This window comes from Mustela erminea, chromosome 15, assembly GCF_009829155.1.
Source record: "Mustela erminea isolate mMusErm1 chromosome 15, mMusErm1.Pri, whole genome shotgun sequence".
Lineage (NCBI taxonomy): Eukaryota > Metazoa > Chordata > Mammalia > Carnivora > Mustelidae > Mustela > Mustela erminea.
This window is the reverse complement of record NC_045628.1, coordinates 79,533,396-79,550,812: the sequence shown is the minus strand read 5'-3', so window position 1 is coordinate 79,550,812 and position 17,417 is coordinate 79,533,396. Positions and strand designations below refer to the sequence as shown.

The 17,417-nt window shown below is 37.8% G+C and overlaps 1 protein-coding gene across 5 annotated transcripts in view; it reads left to right on the top strand.

The window, feature by feature from the left end:
• The window catches only part of RNF6 (ring finger protein 6), a 282,619-nt gene that overhangs the window by 114,133 nt on the left and 151,069 nt on the right, over window positions 1–17,417 (top strand). For all 5 annotated transcript variants that reach the window (XM_032314708.1, XM_032314711.1, XM_032314710.1 and 2 more), the window contains 9 exons: window positions 1,910–2,037; window positions 3,234–3,311; window positions 9,367–9,455; window positions 9,723–9,764; window positions 10,535–10,610; window positions 11,621–11,726; window positions 12,214–12,296; window positions 13,483–13,532; window positions 16,176–16,245. In XM_032314708.1, coding sequence (XP_032170599.1) covers window positions 1,910–2,037; window positions 3,234–3,311; window positions 9,367–9,455; window positions 9,723–9,764; window positions 10,535–10,610; window positions 11,621–11,726; window positions 12,214–12,296; window positions 13,483–13,532; window positions 16,176–16,245 — 722 coding nt within the window. The remainder of the gene's footprint in view (window positions 1–1,909; window positions 2,038–3,233; window positions 3,312–9,366; window positions 9,456–9,722; window positions 9,765–10,534; window positions 10,611–11,620; window positions 11,727–12,213; window positions 12,297–13,482; window positions 13,533–16,175; window positions 16,246–17,417) is intronic.

The following is a 17,417-nucleotide window of genomic DNA, read 5'->3' as shown; positions in this document are numbered from 1 at the left end:
TTAGGGTATATTTTGATCCATTAGAAGAGGTTGTATCCCAAAACTTTTTAGAAGGAAAAATACCTATGTGTGTACAAAAAATAAAGTTAGATACAATGAAGGATAAGATATGACTATAATAATGAAGGTTCAGAAGATTTTTTTAAATGAAAGGTATTGTTAAGATAATCTAGTTAAAAAACCTTAAAAGAGGAAAGAGTAAAAGTTAAAAAAATTAGAATAAGATAAAAATTAAATTAAAAAAATTAATTAATTTTGCATGACTAAAGAATCATGAGGAGAAAACCATGAATTCCATGCTTTGCTTTCTTTTCTGGAATTTCGCTGTTCTCCTTGATAAGTGAGCATGGTCTTCGCTGGATTTCTTGCTGATCTTCTGGGGGAGGGGCCTGTTGTAGTGATTCTCAAATGTCTTTGCCCGAGGTGGAATTGCACTGCCCTTACCAGGGGTGGGGCTAGGTAATCTGCTGGGGTTCATTTTGGGAGATTTTGTTCCCTGAATGCTTTCCATAGAGTTCTGGAGGACAGGAATGAAAATGGCGGCCTCCCAATCTGGCCAGGAGAGCTGAGAGCTTGGGGCCTTGCTCCTCAGTGTGCCATAGGAGAAAAGCACTCAATCACTCCTGTCTCCCTGGCCTCCGGCCGTGTGCTGAGCTCATCCAGCCTGTGACCGAGCATCTCTGTCTCTGGAACACAGCCCTGCCTGGAGTCTCTATACCCAGCAGATACCTGCTGCTCTTCCAGGGAGGTCTCCTCGGATCTGCCACTTGTGGGGTCCCTGCTCAAAGGACAGTGGCCCAACTGCGCCACAGATCACAGTGTAAGATAACCCTGAGTTGAGAGCTCACTCCTTAGCTCCATCTCTGTCTCCAGCTTCCCTGCTCTAATACCTGTGAGATCTGTGACACTCCGACACCCCCAATCCTCTGTGACCTTGCGGGACCTGAGACCATGCTGTCCCCGCAAGGGCTCCACCCCCGCTTAGATTCTGGAGCGATGTCCCTCAATGGAGTAGACTTTTAAAAGTCCCTATTTTGTGCTACATTGCTCCGCCACTTGCTGGAAGCTGGCCCCTTCCCCCACAGTCTATCTTCTTGTCGTTTTGGATTCACTTCTCCGTAGGTCCTACCTTTCAGAAAGTGGTCAATTTTCTGTTTCTAGAATTGCTGCTCTTCTTCTCTTTGATCTCCTGTTGGATTTGTAGGTGTTTGGAATGATTTGACAAGCTATCTAGCTTATCCCTTGCTACCTGATGTCATCTCAGCCTGCTACTCCTCCGCCATCTTTACTCTTTCTCTGTTAGATTGAATTTTTATTGGAAAATTACTCTCTCAAATGTGTATACCTCTTTAAAAATGAGTATATCACGACATGTTTCAATTTTTTTCCCCTTTTCCTTTTGGCTTCACTTTTCTTCTTTCCCTGAGTTTTAAAAATCACTATTTCTTTGTCTTCAAGCCATGTAGTTCCAGGTAAATAAGATGTCATTCTCATTCTCTTCCCCTCATCTTCGCCATTTAACAAACCCCCTTCTCCAAAACTTTGCTGTGCCTTTATTCTGGGCCTTCCACTTTGTGCTTTTGTTGCTAGTCTCCGTGTTCAGTGCTATCACAGAATTCATCATGCCATAATTCCTGACTCATCTTACTTTCTCAAACTGCATCCAAAGCTCCCTGATGGCGGGGTCTATCTCTTGCTAGATCTTGTACCTTGATACTTGCCATCTACCCTATTATATGGTTGGTGCTTTGGGGATTCCTTAAAAGCCATTTTGATGTGTCCATTTAATTATACTTTAAAGAATTTTCATGCAGAAATATTCACAGTTATAACAAGTAATAACACAAACAAACGTGAAGAAAGATACTGCCTAAAGCTGTGACATAGTTCTTCTGATCTTCTTCCACAGAATACATCTCCCACAGCTTAGGGTTTGACTTACTGGTGTTCATCATCTTGTACCACAATCTCATCCCCATTAGCCTGCTTGTCACTCTGGAAATTGTGAAATACATTCAGGCCATGTTTATAAACTGGGTGAGTATTAAAATCAGATAATTTTAAAAAAAGCAAAAATAGTTCTCTCTTGATCTGTGGCTTTGGATTTGAAAATCAGCATAACTAGTTTATCACTGTGGGGCTAGCTCATGGGCCAGTTGTGCTTTTGACAGTAAAGCCAAACACTGTCAACCTGACCTAGCTGTGCCTGGGTATCTCTGAGTCACTCTTGAGGGCACCATTGTTGTAGATATTTTTCCTAACTGAAAGGAAAGATTTAAGAGCTAGTGGCTTAGCAGCAACTGTAAAGAGATAGCCCATTAAAATTGAAGATACTCTAGAGAAGGGGAGTCCAGTAGACTTATAATAGATTTACATATCTTGGCAAGAGTGAAACAGCTATTCCAGAATCCCCTCAAAATAAGGAAAAGATTTCTTAGCTGAAAACCATGCATTCATTTAAACCAATACTTAATGACATGTGACTGAATGAATTTACCAATTTGAATGTATGTTTGCAATTTTCAGTTCTATTTAAACTTTTTTTTAAAGATTCTATTTATTTATTTGTCAGAGAGAGCGAGCACAGGCAGACAGAGTGGGAGGCAGAGGGAGAAGCAAGCTCCCTGCTGAGCCTGATGTTGGACTCAATCCCAAGATGCTGGGATCATGACCCAAGCTGAAGGCAGCCGCTTAACCAACTGAACCACCCAAGTGTCCCTTCAGTTCTATTTAAAAAGATATTTCCTGGAAATAAAATTTTTGCTAGGTATCTCATTAAAATGTGTCAAGGAATTACCATCACTGGAAGTGTATTGTCTTTTACAACCACAAAATGAGATAGAGTGCTTTTAAATGTATTCTCATTTACTTTTCACAGTAGCACTGTGAGATCTATGTTATTGCCCCCACATTATGGATGGAGTAGCTGCAAAACACCCTTAGAATTCCACAGAGTGTCTGAGGCAGAGCCAGGATTTGGAAACCAAGTCTTCTGACACCCAAACCAACGATACACTGACATTTATTTTTGTGTAGCATTGCCTATCCTGAATCAGCTCTGGCAATGTACATATAAAACTAGAACCAAGACTCTCTAAGTATTCTAGACTTGCCATTTTGAATTCTTTCTCATGTCAGCCATGTCAGAAGACCAGTGGCAGTAGAGTTGATCTGAAGAAATTTTGAGCCTTGTTCTGATTGTGTGGGTTGGATATTTTGTTCATTTCTTGCAGGATGAAGATATGCATTACAGAGGAAATGATGTCTATGCCATGGCCAGAACATCCAATCTTAACGAAGAGCTTGGGCAGGTGAGGACTATTTCAGGGACTGGGTATGTGACAGGAACTTTGAAGAAGGTGGATCTAGGGAGAGTGTGAGCAAAGTCGAAGTGCTGAATTCAGCCATAGGCAGTAGTGAATGTGATACCCATATGAAGCTTCAAAAGTAGGATTTGTTAAAAATATTGATAACACATCATGGGTTGCAAGTAGAATGGGCCTGATACAGGTTATTAATGTGCTTATGAGAGAGAAGAGCTGGAGAAGCAGGTAGGGAAATCTTCAGTTAGCTCTCAAGTTTTCAGTTAACTTTCAGGGGGTCACAGGAGCGTGGGGACCTGTCACTGGGGGCTATGCTTCTGCTTCTCTATGGCAGATGACCTATAAGAAAGCATTTGAAACCTGCTGCAAAATTTCACACCTGCCTCACCCTCAGGTGTACCCTCAGGCCTTTAGTCCCTATAGTACACTAGAAAGGGGCAGAAATGATGCCATGTAACCAACAGAAAGTTGGTTACCTTCTAAATGGCAGTGGCACTGTTACAAGTATAAATTGTTTTTAAAAGTTCCTGGTTATTTGTCAATTATACTAGAGAATAGCTGGAAAAACCCAACTAACTCCCACAGTTGGGTGGGACCTGAAAGGAGGAAGACTAATGATTGTTAAATTTTGTAATTATTTTTTGCTCTTAATATTTTTTTACAAGATTATAATTTATAATATACATAGTATATATATTATAATTATAATTTCCCTTTGCTCAATTAATTAGAGGCAATATGTAAATTATGGTGGAAGCAGAATTTTGGAGTTAAGCTTCTGGAGAGTAAACCCTGACAAGCAATGTTACCATGATCTGTAAATCAGGTGTGATCATAACATCTACTTCAGAAAGTTGTTATGAGGATTGAATAATATAATGTATTTGTGATATACTCAGCACAGTACCTAGTATGAAGAAGGGATTTGACTAACACTAATAATTCTAACCAGTAATTTGCATGTATGCTTTCTAATTTAGGGTCACATTGTATGGTATCATTTGAATAGTGACTTCTCAGTAAATATTTATTTTAGAAGATTTCTGGTGCCTGGAAATGTATGATCTGACAACATGAATATATTTTTACTTTGGACAACTAAAGGTGAAGGATGATGGAATCATTAGCATTCTAGATTCTGCTCATGAATATCTGATTACTTGCTAATCCTCTAAACATATGTTTTCTGTTGACAGTTGGGAAAAGAGCACTTTATCTACCTCATGTAGTCCATTGACTCTAGCCTCTTTAGGGTAGTAATTAAATATAATAAAAGTGGGTGTGGAACTCAAACTTTAAAAATTAATTATATTGTTTATGTAGGTAAGACATAAAGATAAGGGCAGAAATCAATGAAATTGAAAAGAGAAGACCACAGAGGGTTTACTATTCAGAATATGTTAAAAAACTAAAATTTGACAGCAAAACCACAAATAACCTAATTCAAGAATTGGCAAGGGATTTTAATAGGCATTTCTCCAAAGGATATATATGTATAAATGGACAATAAGCAGATGAAAAGGTGGTCAACATGACTAATCTTTAGGGAAATGCAGATCAAAGCCACATTGAGACACCACTTCACGCCCACTAGGACAGCTACTATAAAACAATAATAACAACATAGAACAACAAGTGTTCTTGAGGTCATGGAGAAATGGAACCCTGGTGCACTACTGGTGAAAATCAAGTGATGCAGTCACTGTGGAAAACAGTATGGTGAAAATTCAAAAAATTAAACCAAGGATCACCATATGTTCCAGCAATTCCACTTTTGGATATTTTCATGAAAGAATTGAAAGAAGGGACTCAACAAGTTATTGTACACAGATGTTCTTAGCAGAATTATTCACAATAGCCAAATGGTGGAAACAATGGAGATGTCCATCAATAGCTAAGTGGTTAAACAAAATGCGGTAGATACATAAAATGGAGTATTATTCAGCCCTGAAAATGACTGAAATTCAGAAACATGCTACAACATGCCATTAAATGGAACATGCCAGACAGAAAAGGACAAATAGTAGATTCCACTTATCTGAGGTACCTGGAATAGTCAGACTCATAGAGACAGAAAGCAGCATAGTGGTTACCTGGGGCTGTGGGATAGGAGAGAATGAAGAGTTACTGTATTGTTGAGCTGGTAGGAATTTCAGTTTGGGATGATAAAAAAGTTCTGGAGATGGATGGTGGTGATGGTTGCACAATTACGTGAATGTGTTGAATAACAATTAAAAATGGCTAAAATGGTAAATTTTATCTATGTACATTTTACCACAACAATAAATGCTTTAACACTGCCTCTTTTCCTTTTTTATTGAGGTATAATTGACACATGTGATTATATTAGCTTCGGGTGTATACAACATAGTGGTTTGATGTTTGTAAATATTGCAAAATGACCACGATACATCTAGTTAACATCTGTCACCATAGCTATTTACAGAGTTCTGGTGATGAGAACTTGAATTTGCAATATAGCATTTTTTTTGAACATGCTCTAATTACCAATCCCCCCCCCCCATGCTATCCATTATATCCTCAGGATTTATTTTATAACTGGAAGTTTGTACCTTTCAGCCCCCTTCACCCATTTTGCTCACCCAGCACTCCTGTCTCTGGCAACCACTGATTTGTTCTCTGTAGCTATGAGTTATTTTTCTTTTTCAGATCGCACATGTGAGATCATGTGGTATTTGTCTTTCTTTGTCTGACTTATTTCAGAGAACATAAAGCTCTCAAAGTCTTTTCATGTTATACAAACAGCAAGATTTTCTTCTTTCTTTTTTTTTTTTTTTTTTTTTTTAAGATTTTATTTTATTTATTTGTCATAGAGAGAGAAGTGAGAGCAAGCACAGGCAGACAGAGTGGAAGGCAGAGGCAGAGGGAGAAGCAGGCTCCCTGCCAAGCAAGGAGCCCGATGTGGGACTCGATCCCAGGACGCTGGGATCATGACCTGAGCCGAAAGCAGCCGCTTAACCAACTGAGCCACCCAGGCGTCCCAGATTTCCTTCTTTCTTGTGCCTGAATTTTGTGTGTGTGTGTGTGTGTATTATTATGTATCATTATATTACATATACACCACATTTTCTTTAGTCATCTGTTGACAGACACTTAGGTTGTTTCATCTTGGCTTTTGTAGATAATGCTGCCATGAACATGGGGATGCTTCTATTTTTTCAAATTCGTTTTTTCATTTTCTTCAGATAAATAACCAGAAGTGGAATCGCTGGTAGTTCTATTTTTAATTTTTTGAGGAGATTCCATGTTATTTTCTGTTATTTTCTGTAGTGGTTGTCTCAATTTATATTCCTACCAGCAGTGCATCAAGGGTTCCTTTTCTCCACATCTCACCAACACTTGTTACCTTTTGTCTTTTGGTAATCACCATTCTAACAGGTGTGAAAGTGATATCTCATTATGGTTCTATTTTGCATTTCTCTGGGGATTAGTGATGCTGAGCATCTTTTCATGTGTCTGTTGGCCATTTTTCTTCTTTGGAAAAATGTCTATTGAGATGCTCTCCTCATTTTTTAAATTGGATTATTTTGCTGTTGTATGAGTTCTTTATATATTTTGGATATCAACCCCCCTCCCCAAATACATGAATTGCAAATATTTTTCCCATTCATTGTGTTATCTTTTTATTTTGTTGGTGGTTTGCTTTGCTTTGCAGAAGCTTTTTAATTTGATGTAGTCCCACTTGTTTATTTTTGCTTTTGTTGTCTTAGTTTTTAGTGTCAAATCAAAAAAGTCATCACTGAGACTGATGTCAAAGATCTTACTACCTATATTTTCTTGTAGAAGTGTTACGGTTTCAGGTTTTTCTGTTCAAGTCTAGTCCATTTTGGGATAATTTTGTATATGGTGTAAGAAAATGGCCCAGTTTCATTTTTTTTGCATGTGGTTGTCCAGTTTATTGAAGAGACTGTCATTTATTTATTGAACACCATTTTTTAAAGAGACTGTCCTTTCCCTAATGTATATTTTTGCCTCCTTTGTTGTAAATTAATTGACTAGAGATTCATTGGTTATTTATGAGCTATCTATTCTGTTCCACTCATCTATGTTTCTGTTCTTATGCCAATACCATACATTTGGATTGCCTATAGCTTTGTAATGTAGTTTGAAATCAGGAAGCATGATGCCTCCAGCTTTGTTCTTTCTCAAGATTGCTTTGGTTATTTGGGGTCTTTTGTGGTTCCATACACATTTTAGGATTGTTTGTTCTAAATCTGTGAAAAATGCCACTGGAATCTTGATAGAGGTTACACTGAATCTGTAGTTTGCTTCGTGTGGAATGTACATGCATGAAAGTGGAATATCTTTTCATGTATTTGTGTATTTTTCACTTTCTTTCATGAGTATATTGGTCTTTCCCTTGATTAAATTTATTCCTAGGTATTTTGTTATTTTTGATACAGTTGTAAATGAAATTGTTAATTTCTCTTTTTCTGATAGTTCATTATTAATGTATAGATAGGCAATATTATACTATACGTTAACTAGCTAGGATTTAGATAAAAATTTGAAAAAAATTAAAATAAAAAGAGTGAACTGTAATGTAAACTGTGGACTTTGGTAAGAGTGGTAAGGCGGTGTTGTTTTATTGACTGTAACAGATGTACCAGTCTGGGGCAGGATGTCACTTAGTGGGGGAGGCTGTGCATGTGTTGGAGCAGAAGATAGATGAAAACGCTCTCCTTTCCACTCAGTTTTGCTGTGAATCTAAAACTGCTCTAAAAAATAAAGTTTATTTTTAAAAAGTTCAAAAATTAAAAAATAAAATAAAAAGAAACAAAATCAACCGATTTCTGTATGTTGACTTTATATTCTTCAACTTTACTGAATCCTTAATTCTAACAGGTTGTTGGTACAGTCTTTAAAATTTTTGGTATGTAAAATGTCATCTGAAAATAGTGACAGTTTTACTTCTTCCCTTTTAATTTGGATGTTTTTTATTTTTCTTGCCTAATTGTTCTGGCGAGGATTTCCAATGCTATGTTGAATAAAGTGGTGAGAGGAGGCACCCTTTCTTGCTTCTGATCTTAGAGGAAAAGCTTTCAGCTTTTCCCCATTGACCTTGATGTTAGCTGCAGGCTTGTCATATTGGCCTTTATGTTGAAGTTTGTTCCTTTAATCCCACTTACTTGAGGTTTTTTCTTAATCATAAATGGATATTGAATCTTGTGAAATGCTTTTTTCTGTTTCTATTGAAACGGTCTTATGATATTCATCCTTTATTTTGTTAACGTGGTAAATCACATTGATTTTATTTTTATATCCCTGGAATAAATTCCACTTGATTATGTTGTGTGATCCTTTCAATGTACTGTTGAATTCGATCTGCTAGTATTTTGTTTGTTTGATTGTTTTAGAGATTTTATTTATTTGACAGAGAGAGAGAGCGAGAACAAGCAAAGGGAGAGGCAGGTAGAGGGAGAAGCAGGCTTTCTGCTGAGCAGAGTACTCAATGCGGGACTCGAACCCAGGACCCGGGGATCATGATCTGTACTGAAGGTAGCCGCTTAACTGACTGAGCCACACAGCGCCCCCCCCCCCCAATTTGCTAATATATGTTGAGTATTGTTGAGTATTTTTGCATCTGTGTTTGTCAGGGATATTGGCCTGTGTTTTGTTTTTTTTTTCCTTGTGGTATCTTTGTTTGGTTTTGGGGGTATGTGTGTGTCTATGTATCCATCTATATGGATATCCATCTATATGGAAACTTAATGTTTTCTAGAGATTTTTGATGAGATTTCTTGTGGCAAAAAAAAAATGAATTGGACTTCTGATTTTCTTAGGTTTGATGACTTGAAATTTATTTTGCATATTAACAGAATTTTATCTGTAACATAAAACAAAAGAGAATCTCTGAAAGAAGTATAAATATTAAAGGTAGAATTCTTATAGAGTGAACTTCTGGTTTTCTAAAAGTTCAAAGATTTTGAGGATTTGAAGAGAAAGAACTTAACTTTGTCTTTGTTCTCTAAATATATTTTATATTTATGTTGTTTATCATGTTGGTTTTTTCTTTGTTTAGGTAAAATACTTATTTTCTGATAAAACAGGAACCCTCACTTGCAATATTATGACATTTAAGAAGTGTACCATTGCAGGTATAATTTATGGGTAAGTGTTCTTATTGCCATGCTCTGTTGAAAATTCTCATTTCTGTCTTAACTAGTAAGCATTTATTTACTTCAAAACTTATATGCATTTCTAATAACATAGCTGTATCTAAATGAGAATAAAAGTTAATATGACCTAAATGAAAATTTGCAGTTCTTAAACAAATATGGTTTATATCTGCTTTTATGCATGGTTGGAATTCCTAAAGCATTTTATATCTATAATCTTTCTTAAACCAGTATATTTTCCTCCCTCATTTTCCATCAGAAATCAGTCAGAGAAAAGTGATACCGATATCCGAAAATTAAGGTAAGTAGACAATATTCTCTTCTACTCTGCCCATGTTCCTTTCTCCCTGCAGTGGAACTTTTCTCAGTACCGGAGTTCTGATATACAACACAGCTGTCCCTTGTCCAGACCTCCAAAGGCAGTTCCCAGAGATCTCTCCTGAATAGATCTTTCCCACGTGATACTCAAAGAACCCAGAATCCAGGCTTTGATTTGTTTCTTTTATAGTTACTGTCTTAAATTCTGTATAACTATATGGGATTCAACACAAATTTAGGCATTTTCTAGTGCCGTTTTGCAAGTTGAGCCCTGAGAGAATTATAATTTGACAGAACTTTAAATACTTACTATACAGTTTTTACCCTTGAACAACAGGGAACTAGGGGTGCTGACACTCTCCTTGTGGCTTACAATCCATGTATAGTTTTTACCTCCTAATTAACTACTAAAAGCCTACTACTGTCGGACCAGAAGCCTTACCGATAATAGAAACAGTTGATTAACACACATTTTGTATATGTGTTATATACTGTGCTCTTACAATAAAGCTAGAGAAAAGAAAATGGTCTTAAGAAAATTACAAGGAAGACAAAATACATTGTATGAGAAAAATCTGTCTGTAAGTGGATGTGCACAGTTGATACCCATGTTGTTTAAGGGTCAGTGGTTGCTCTGTAGACTTTATAGTGTAACTTACTGAACACAGAACAAGGGGCTGTGAGTCCCTTTGATTGCTCACTGGCCCCCATCAGGAATTTTTGTTACAGTGAATTTTCTCTGTTCTTCCTCAGTCTGTCACCCTCTGTCATCACAGAGTCCTGTGAATTTAATGACCCAAGATTATTGTACAACTTTGAAAATGGCCACGTAAGTCTGCTATTTCACTCAAAGTCAACAATAACTTTCAAACATACATGGTTTATTAAAAGGTATAATTTTCTGAGGTAGGGAAGAGTCTTGAATTTTTTTTTAATGTTAATAGCAGATTTCATACTGATGTGAGGAGGGGTATGCTAAACTTGTTAGTGTGAATGAATCCAAACATTAAAAAAGAACATTTTATTGTGTGGCAATCTGTGTAAGAAAATCTCTAAGTGTTTCTAAGCTTTTTGAGTCTATTGTATGTTACCAATACCTTCACTTACCAGTTATAAGATACTGATCTACTTGATCTGAAATCTTGGTCTTCTCCACTCTGGACTCTGAAATCTTGGTCTTCTCAAAAATAAAAGCAATCTTTTAAAACATAAAGCTGTACATGCCCTTCCTTTGCTTAAAAACCTTCAGGGGACTGGCACCCCTCCTCCCCCAAGATAAAATCCTAATTCATTACTGTGACTTTCTTTCCAACCTCATTCTGCGTCCTTGTTCACCTTGCTCAAGATGCTGGAGTGACACTTGTCTTGAAGTTCACAAACGATGTTTTCTGACTCGAGGGCCTTTGAAAGTGCTCTTCCTTTTGCCTAGTATGTACCACAGTCACATGTCGGTGACCACAGCTAACTAACACTTCCATTCAGGTCTTAAATTAAATATTATCTCCTTGATGTATTCTCTTTCCTCTTGATCACCTCCGTAAAATAGGCCCCTCTTCTCTCTGTGACAACCCCCATTTGCTTCCTCCAGCTTTGAGAAAACCCATTTCCCCAGAGAGAATAGAAGCTCCAAGAGAGCCAGGTCCTCTTCTTCACCGAGGTCTCTCTCTGCTTTGGGATCTGCTCTCCAAAGACGTTTGAGTGCGTGATCTGGTTTGTAGTCAGTGTCTGACTCTGTGTATCTAAGGTGAAACCACAGTTGATAGGAATCACAGACTGTATGTAACTCTTATGTCACTGGTGCTGGAAGAGACTCACTAGCTCTGTGCCTTTTTTTTATAGCCCACGAAAGATTATATAAAGGAATTTCTTACCCTGTTGTGTGTGTGCCACACTGTTGTTCCTGAGAGAGACGGGAATAACATAATCTACCAGGCTTCCTCCCCAGGTAGGTGCGTGCCCTCCGAGAGCTCTGTGCAGGGGATGAGCCCTGAGAAGATGCCATGCTGCTGCCGTGCTGCCGCTGATTCCCAGGTGGCTCCTGTGTTGCTCCTTCCTGTTGAAGACTGCCATAAGGAGGCTGGTGGGGAGGGCTCTCTGAGCTGGGGTTCAATAGAACATTTACTTATACCCAGGAATGTGGAAGGGGGCAGATTAAGACGCTGCAACATGTCGTGGAGATTCCATGAATGGCTTGTAGAAGAAAAACCAAATGAGTACTAAGAAAGAAATGTATCTTAGCCACACTGAAAGACGCCTGTTTAACCAAATTTCCTCTTTTATGAATGCTTTCTGGTACCATTTGGATAAAAAAAAAAAAAGCCAAGTTAAAAAAAAAAGTGGTATTTTAGTGCTGGAGAACAGAAATCTTTTAAATTAAATTTGGTATTAATGTATTTGCTCAATCTCCGTTAATACAGACTTCTTATTGACAGATGAAGCAGCTTTAGTGAAAGGAATGAAGAACCTTGGCTTTGTTTTTACTGCAAGAACGCCAACCTCTGTCACCATAGAAGTCGTGAGTAGCGTCTTATGTACTTGGTCATGCCTTCCACGCCCCTTCCAGAGAGACACAAGTAGAGTAGTTGAGTGTAGGAGCTCTGGAATCACAGTGCCTGGGATTCCCATGTGGTCCCACACTTTCCCAGCCAGGTTCTCAGGCATGTTCCTCAACTCCTGTGTTTGCCCCAGTCTTCTCATCATGCATGTCATAGGGTTTTTTGCAAGGATTAAATGAATTAATATGTGTAAAGTATTCGGAATTAGTGCTTGGAGCAGAGAGGGTACTCAATAAAAATGAGCTATTTAAAGAAGTTAGCATCAGCAGATCTTCAAGAAATATACTATTCTTTAATGGAAAATTGGAATTTTTCAAACTATTTTTTGGTGAGTTCGTTATGTTGATTTATTCCTTACATGTAATATATATTCCGCATGTATTTTTCTTGTTTTGTCTTGGTGACCATTCACCGCAAGCCTTTGATATGAAGGGGAAGAATTGAAGCAATGTGAACTTGGTGCCCAACACACTAATTTTTTTTCTAGTGATAATGCAGTGGTTAGGGATGTCTACTGAACATTCAGTCCTAGCAGAATGGACTGACTGATTCATCTTTATATCTGTAGTACATGTCACATGGACAACTCTCAAATTATTTGAAGTTCTGAATTGTTTTATTGGTGAATTGATCATGGCTACAGGAAGTCAAGAGGCTATAACTGGAAAAATTTGGAAAATAATGCAGGTTTTATTGATACAGAATTTTATAGCATGCCTTCTCTTTCCCTGTTGACCTCTTCAAATTATCTAAGGATTAAGGATTTTTTTGATCTGTGCAATTTTATGAAAAGACTTGTCTTTCCATTTCTGTTGATTGCCTTGCTTACCCCATATAGCCTTGCAACATGAGAGTCTTCATAAAATGTTTCTAGTAGTGCTGACTTTTTATTGAGAAGGGATGGTTTAGTCTTAAATCTGCGCTGTAAGAAGCATTTTTGCGGAGTTCTCCGTTTGCAAACAATATTCTTGCCAGAAGAGGGCACCATCATTTCATCAGGTTTGCAAGGAAATTTGTATTCTGTAAAAGGTGTTAGTTTTAGGGGAGGTAAAACTTGTTTCTGATTGGAAGAAGGAGCTCTTTTGCAGGATGAGTACTATTTATTCCCCACCTTGGGTAAGAAGTTGTTGTCTTATCTTCCTATAGATGGGAGAAAACTTCACCTTTGAAATTCTTAATATCCTGGAGTTTTCTAGGTAAGATACCTTTTCATTCTGTTCATGTATCCCTCAGAGCTCCTTCTGTGACTCCTCAGTTGAGATCTGGTAATGCAAATCAAAACTTTACTATAGAATCACAAAATTCTAGTTACTTCCATCCACTCTTTAATCTGAGCCTGGTGCTCACTTCTTCGGCCATCATTAGGCCAAATCCCTTTTTGTAGCTGAGAGGAGGTCCTATACCTCTCCTCCCCAGCCCTTGTCAGAGTCAGACTTGAGGTTTATGTCTGGGTTACTACTTAGTGACTGTATTGCCAACTGGACTCTCAGTTCCAGGAGGGTAGGAGTCAACTTCTGTGGAAGTAAGTGCTCAATACATATTTGATGAATCAATGAATATTGGACATTATTTTCCAAATAAACCCAAAACTATTTCTTTAAAAAGAGATAGTGAATTAATTCCTCCCCCCCACCTCCCCTGCAAAGGAAACAGTGTGTCCAAATCCTTCTCTCCCTGTAGACTTCAGAGGGCCTTCTGGTCCAGCCTCTGTGCCTGGTCCTCAAAAGCTAGCGTGGGGATATTGTTGATGATTTTATTTTCATTGCCCTGTTTTGAAGGCTTGCAAAGTCTCATCTCTTACACCACCTGAGCATTTCTAATGTAGAATCTGAAAAATGAGAAAAGGAAATGCTAGAAAATTAGAAAAGGAATAATTCATTCTTTTCAAAGCCAGATGATTTTTTAAAGATTTATTTATTTATTTATTTGACAGAAATAGAGAGAGAGAAATCACAAGCAGGCAGAGAGGCAGGCAGAGAGAGATGGGGAAGCAGGCTCCCTGCTGAGCAGAGAGCCTGATGCGGGCCTCCATCCCAGGATCCTGAGATCATGACCTGAGCCGAAGGCGGAGGCTTAACCCACTGAGCCACCCAGGGGCCCCAAAGCCAGATGATTTTTTAAATCATATTTTTTTAAAGCCTTGTTGGCCAATGACATCTTAAAAAAATAAACAAATAAAAGAAGCTTTGACCCTCAGTAAAGTTGTTGTCAACTTCTCCTCTCTCTAGGAAAGCTTTTTCTAAAAAAAATTTTTTAATTATTTTAATTAACATATAATGTATTATTTGCCCCAGGGGTACAGGTCTGTAAATCATCAGGCTTACACTCTTCACAGCACTCACCACAGCACACACCTTCCCAAATGTCCGTCACCCAGCCACCCTATCCCTAGCCTCCAACCCTCAGCTGCCTTCAGTTTGTTTTGTGAGATTAAGAATGTCTTATGGTTTGTCTCCCTCCCAATCCCATCTTGTTAAAAAAAAATTTTTTTTTTTAATGAGAAAATGTATTTTCATGTTCATTTTAGCTTTCCCCACTACTGGAGCACTCATTTCCTGTTCTTAGAATATGAGCTCCAGCTACATGACACTTAAATGACTCAGTTGGCTTAGTAGTGTTCTAACAGTGAAGTAGTTAAAGCAATTGCTAGTCCCCATCCCTTTTGACAAGTACTTTCTAGCTCAAGTGCTCAGGTGCAGGACTACTCACTGAGATCCTCTTTGGATTGTACACAATAGAGGGTTGTGGGATATGATGACTATCTGAAAAGGTGACAGTTGGTTTGGGTCTCTTAAAAAGTGGGTATAGGCCATGGAGAGCCATCCAAGGGTTATGATAGGGGAAGAACAAGATGAGGAAGAAGGAAAAAAAACCCAAAACCTATTTTGGCCAGTTTACTTTGGCAATGTGTGGGATAAGGTGGAGGGGGAGATCTTGAAGGCTATTTGGGTTGCTAACTCAGGAATAAAAGCAACGAGTTTAAGTTCTGTCTACCATAATAAAAAAACAAGAGCAAAACAACAAAAAAAAATCTAGAAGACGCTGAGACAGAACTATGCATAAAAATAACTATACATAAAAATAACAAACCAGCAGTTTAACATCTCTGTGCAGCAGAATGCGGACAGGAAGGTCTAATTCACAGAGATGTGGTGAGGACTGAAAAATACATGACCAGGGCTGCTTTCCTCTTTCTTCATCAGTTCTTAGGAGATTACGTTATATATGTGCTACATGTATATATAATTTATGTCTTCTGTGTGTAATACATGATAAGTGTATGATATATATGTATTATGTAACATAAATACAGAAATATTAATCTAAAACATTATACCAGTATATAATATATACTGTATATAATATGTAAGTAACGTATATTATATATCTATGCCAATAAATTTCAATGGAAGAAAAGGAAAAGTGAGAAATAGTAGTAGTAGAGGGGGAACACTTGTATTAGAATCTCCGTTAAAAGTGTGCCGAGTGCCTCAGTTGGTTAAGAGGTTAAGTGTCTGCCTTCAGCTCAGATCTTGTTCCTGGGATGGAGCCCTGCATTGGGCTCCCTGCTCTGTGGGGAGCCTGCTACTCCCCCTGCTTGTGCTCACTCTCTCTCTCTGTCAAAAAATAAATAAATAAAATCTTCTTTTTAAAAAGAATCTCAGTTTTAGAAGGTAAGTAAAGAAAATGGAAAAGGAGACTGACCAGAAACACATTGGCCTTTTCACTGATGGTCAGCTGAGGACTTTGAGAATTCTTGTAACTTGATTCTGTGTGTGTGTGTTGGCACCATGTACTGAGAAACACAGAAGCTAATAATACATTTCATACTGTTTTAGTAATAGAAAAAGGATGTCTGTCATTGTCCGAACTCCTACAGGAAATCTCCGTCTCTACTGCAAAGGGGCTGTAAGTACCGGGATTCACTACTCATATTAACTCCTCCCCTCCGTTTCAACAACTTGTAGAAGCCTTTTGCAACTTCACAATATTTCAAAATGTTGTCACTCTGTGTCTGCTCTTGCCCCTGGTGGTTGACAGAATTATCCAAGACTTAAACAGAGTCACCCCAAAGCTTCCCCAACAGTCAAGCCCATTGAAACTTATGGTGGTTCACACCAGAGTGTTTATTAAACTTTAATGTCAGTGAAAAATTTGTTGTCTCTCAGTCATTCCATGGAGAACTCATGATTAGACTGTTGCGGCCAAGTGTTCATAGCAGGAATTCTGGTCCCAGGTACCAGACCAAAGTGCTTGGGTTTGGTGAATCTTGGGAAATTGTTTTACTTCTGTAAAAGCTTTTCTTAAGCACTTGCATATTTATTCACAGCCATAGGCACTTAAAAGAAAAATGGCTTTATTTGGGTAAAAGCGACATAAAATAAATTTCACATTTATTTTATGTAAAATGTAAAGGTACATTTTGGTAAGTTTTGATACCAATCTGCTTTTTGTCACTATAGACTCATTTGCATTTTCTAAATTTTATATAAAGTCAATAGGATATATGGTTTTTTCTCTGGCTTCTTTTCCTCATAATTATTTTAAAATTCATTCACACTGTAGCTCACATTAATAGTTCATTTCTTCATTTTGTTGAGTGATACCATGTTGAAAGGATGTATCGATTTGCTCATTGATCACGTGGACATCTGGTTTACAGTTTCATCTACTACAAACAGTGCTCCTATAAACATTTGTATACATGTTCTTTTTTTTTCTTTTTTTGATATTTTATTTATTTTTTTATTAATTAATTTATTTTCAGAAAAACAGTATTCATTATTTTTTCACCACACCCAGTCTCCATGCAATCCGTGCCCTCTATAATACCCACCACCTGGTACCCCAACCTCCCACCTCCCGCCACTTGAAACCCCTCAGATTGTTTTTCAGAGTCCATAGTCTCTCATGATTCACCTCCCCTTCCAATTTACCTCAACTCCCTACTCCTCTCTAACTCCCCATGTCCTTCATACTATTTGTTATGCTCCAGAAATAAGTGAAACCATATGATAATTGACTCTCTCTGCTTGACTTATTTCACTCAGCATAATCTCTTCGAGTCCCATCCATGTTGC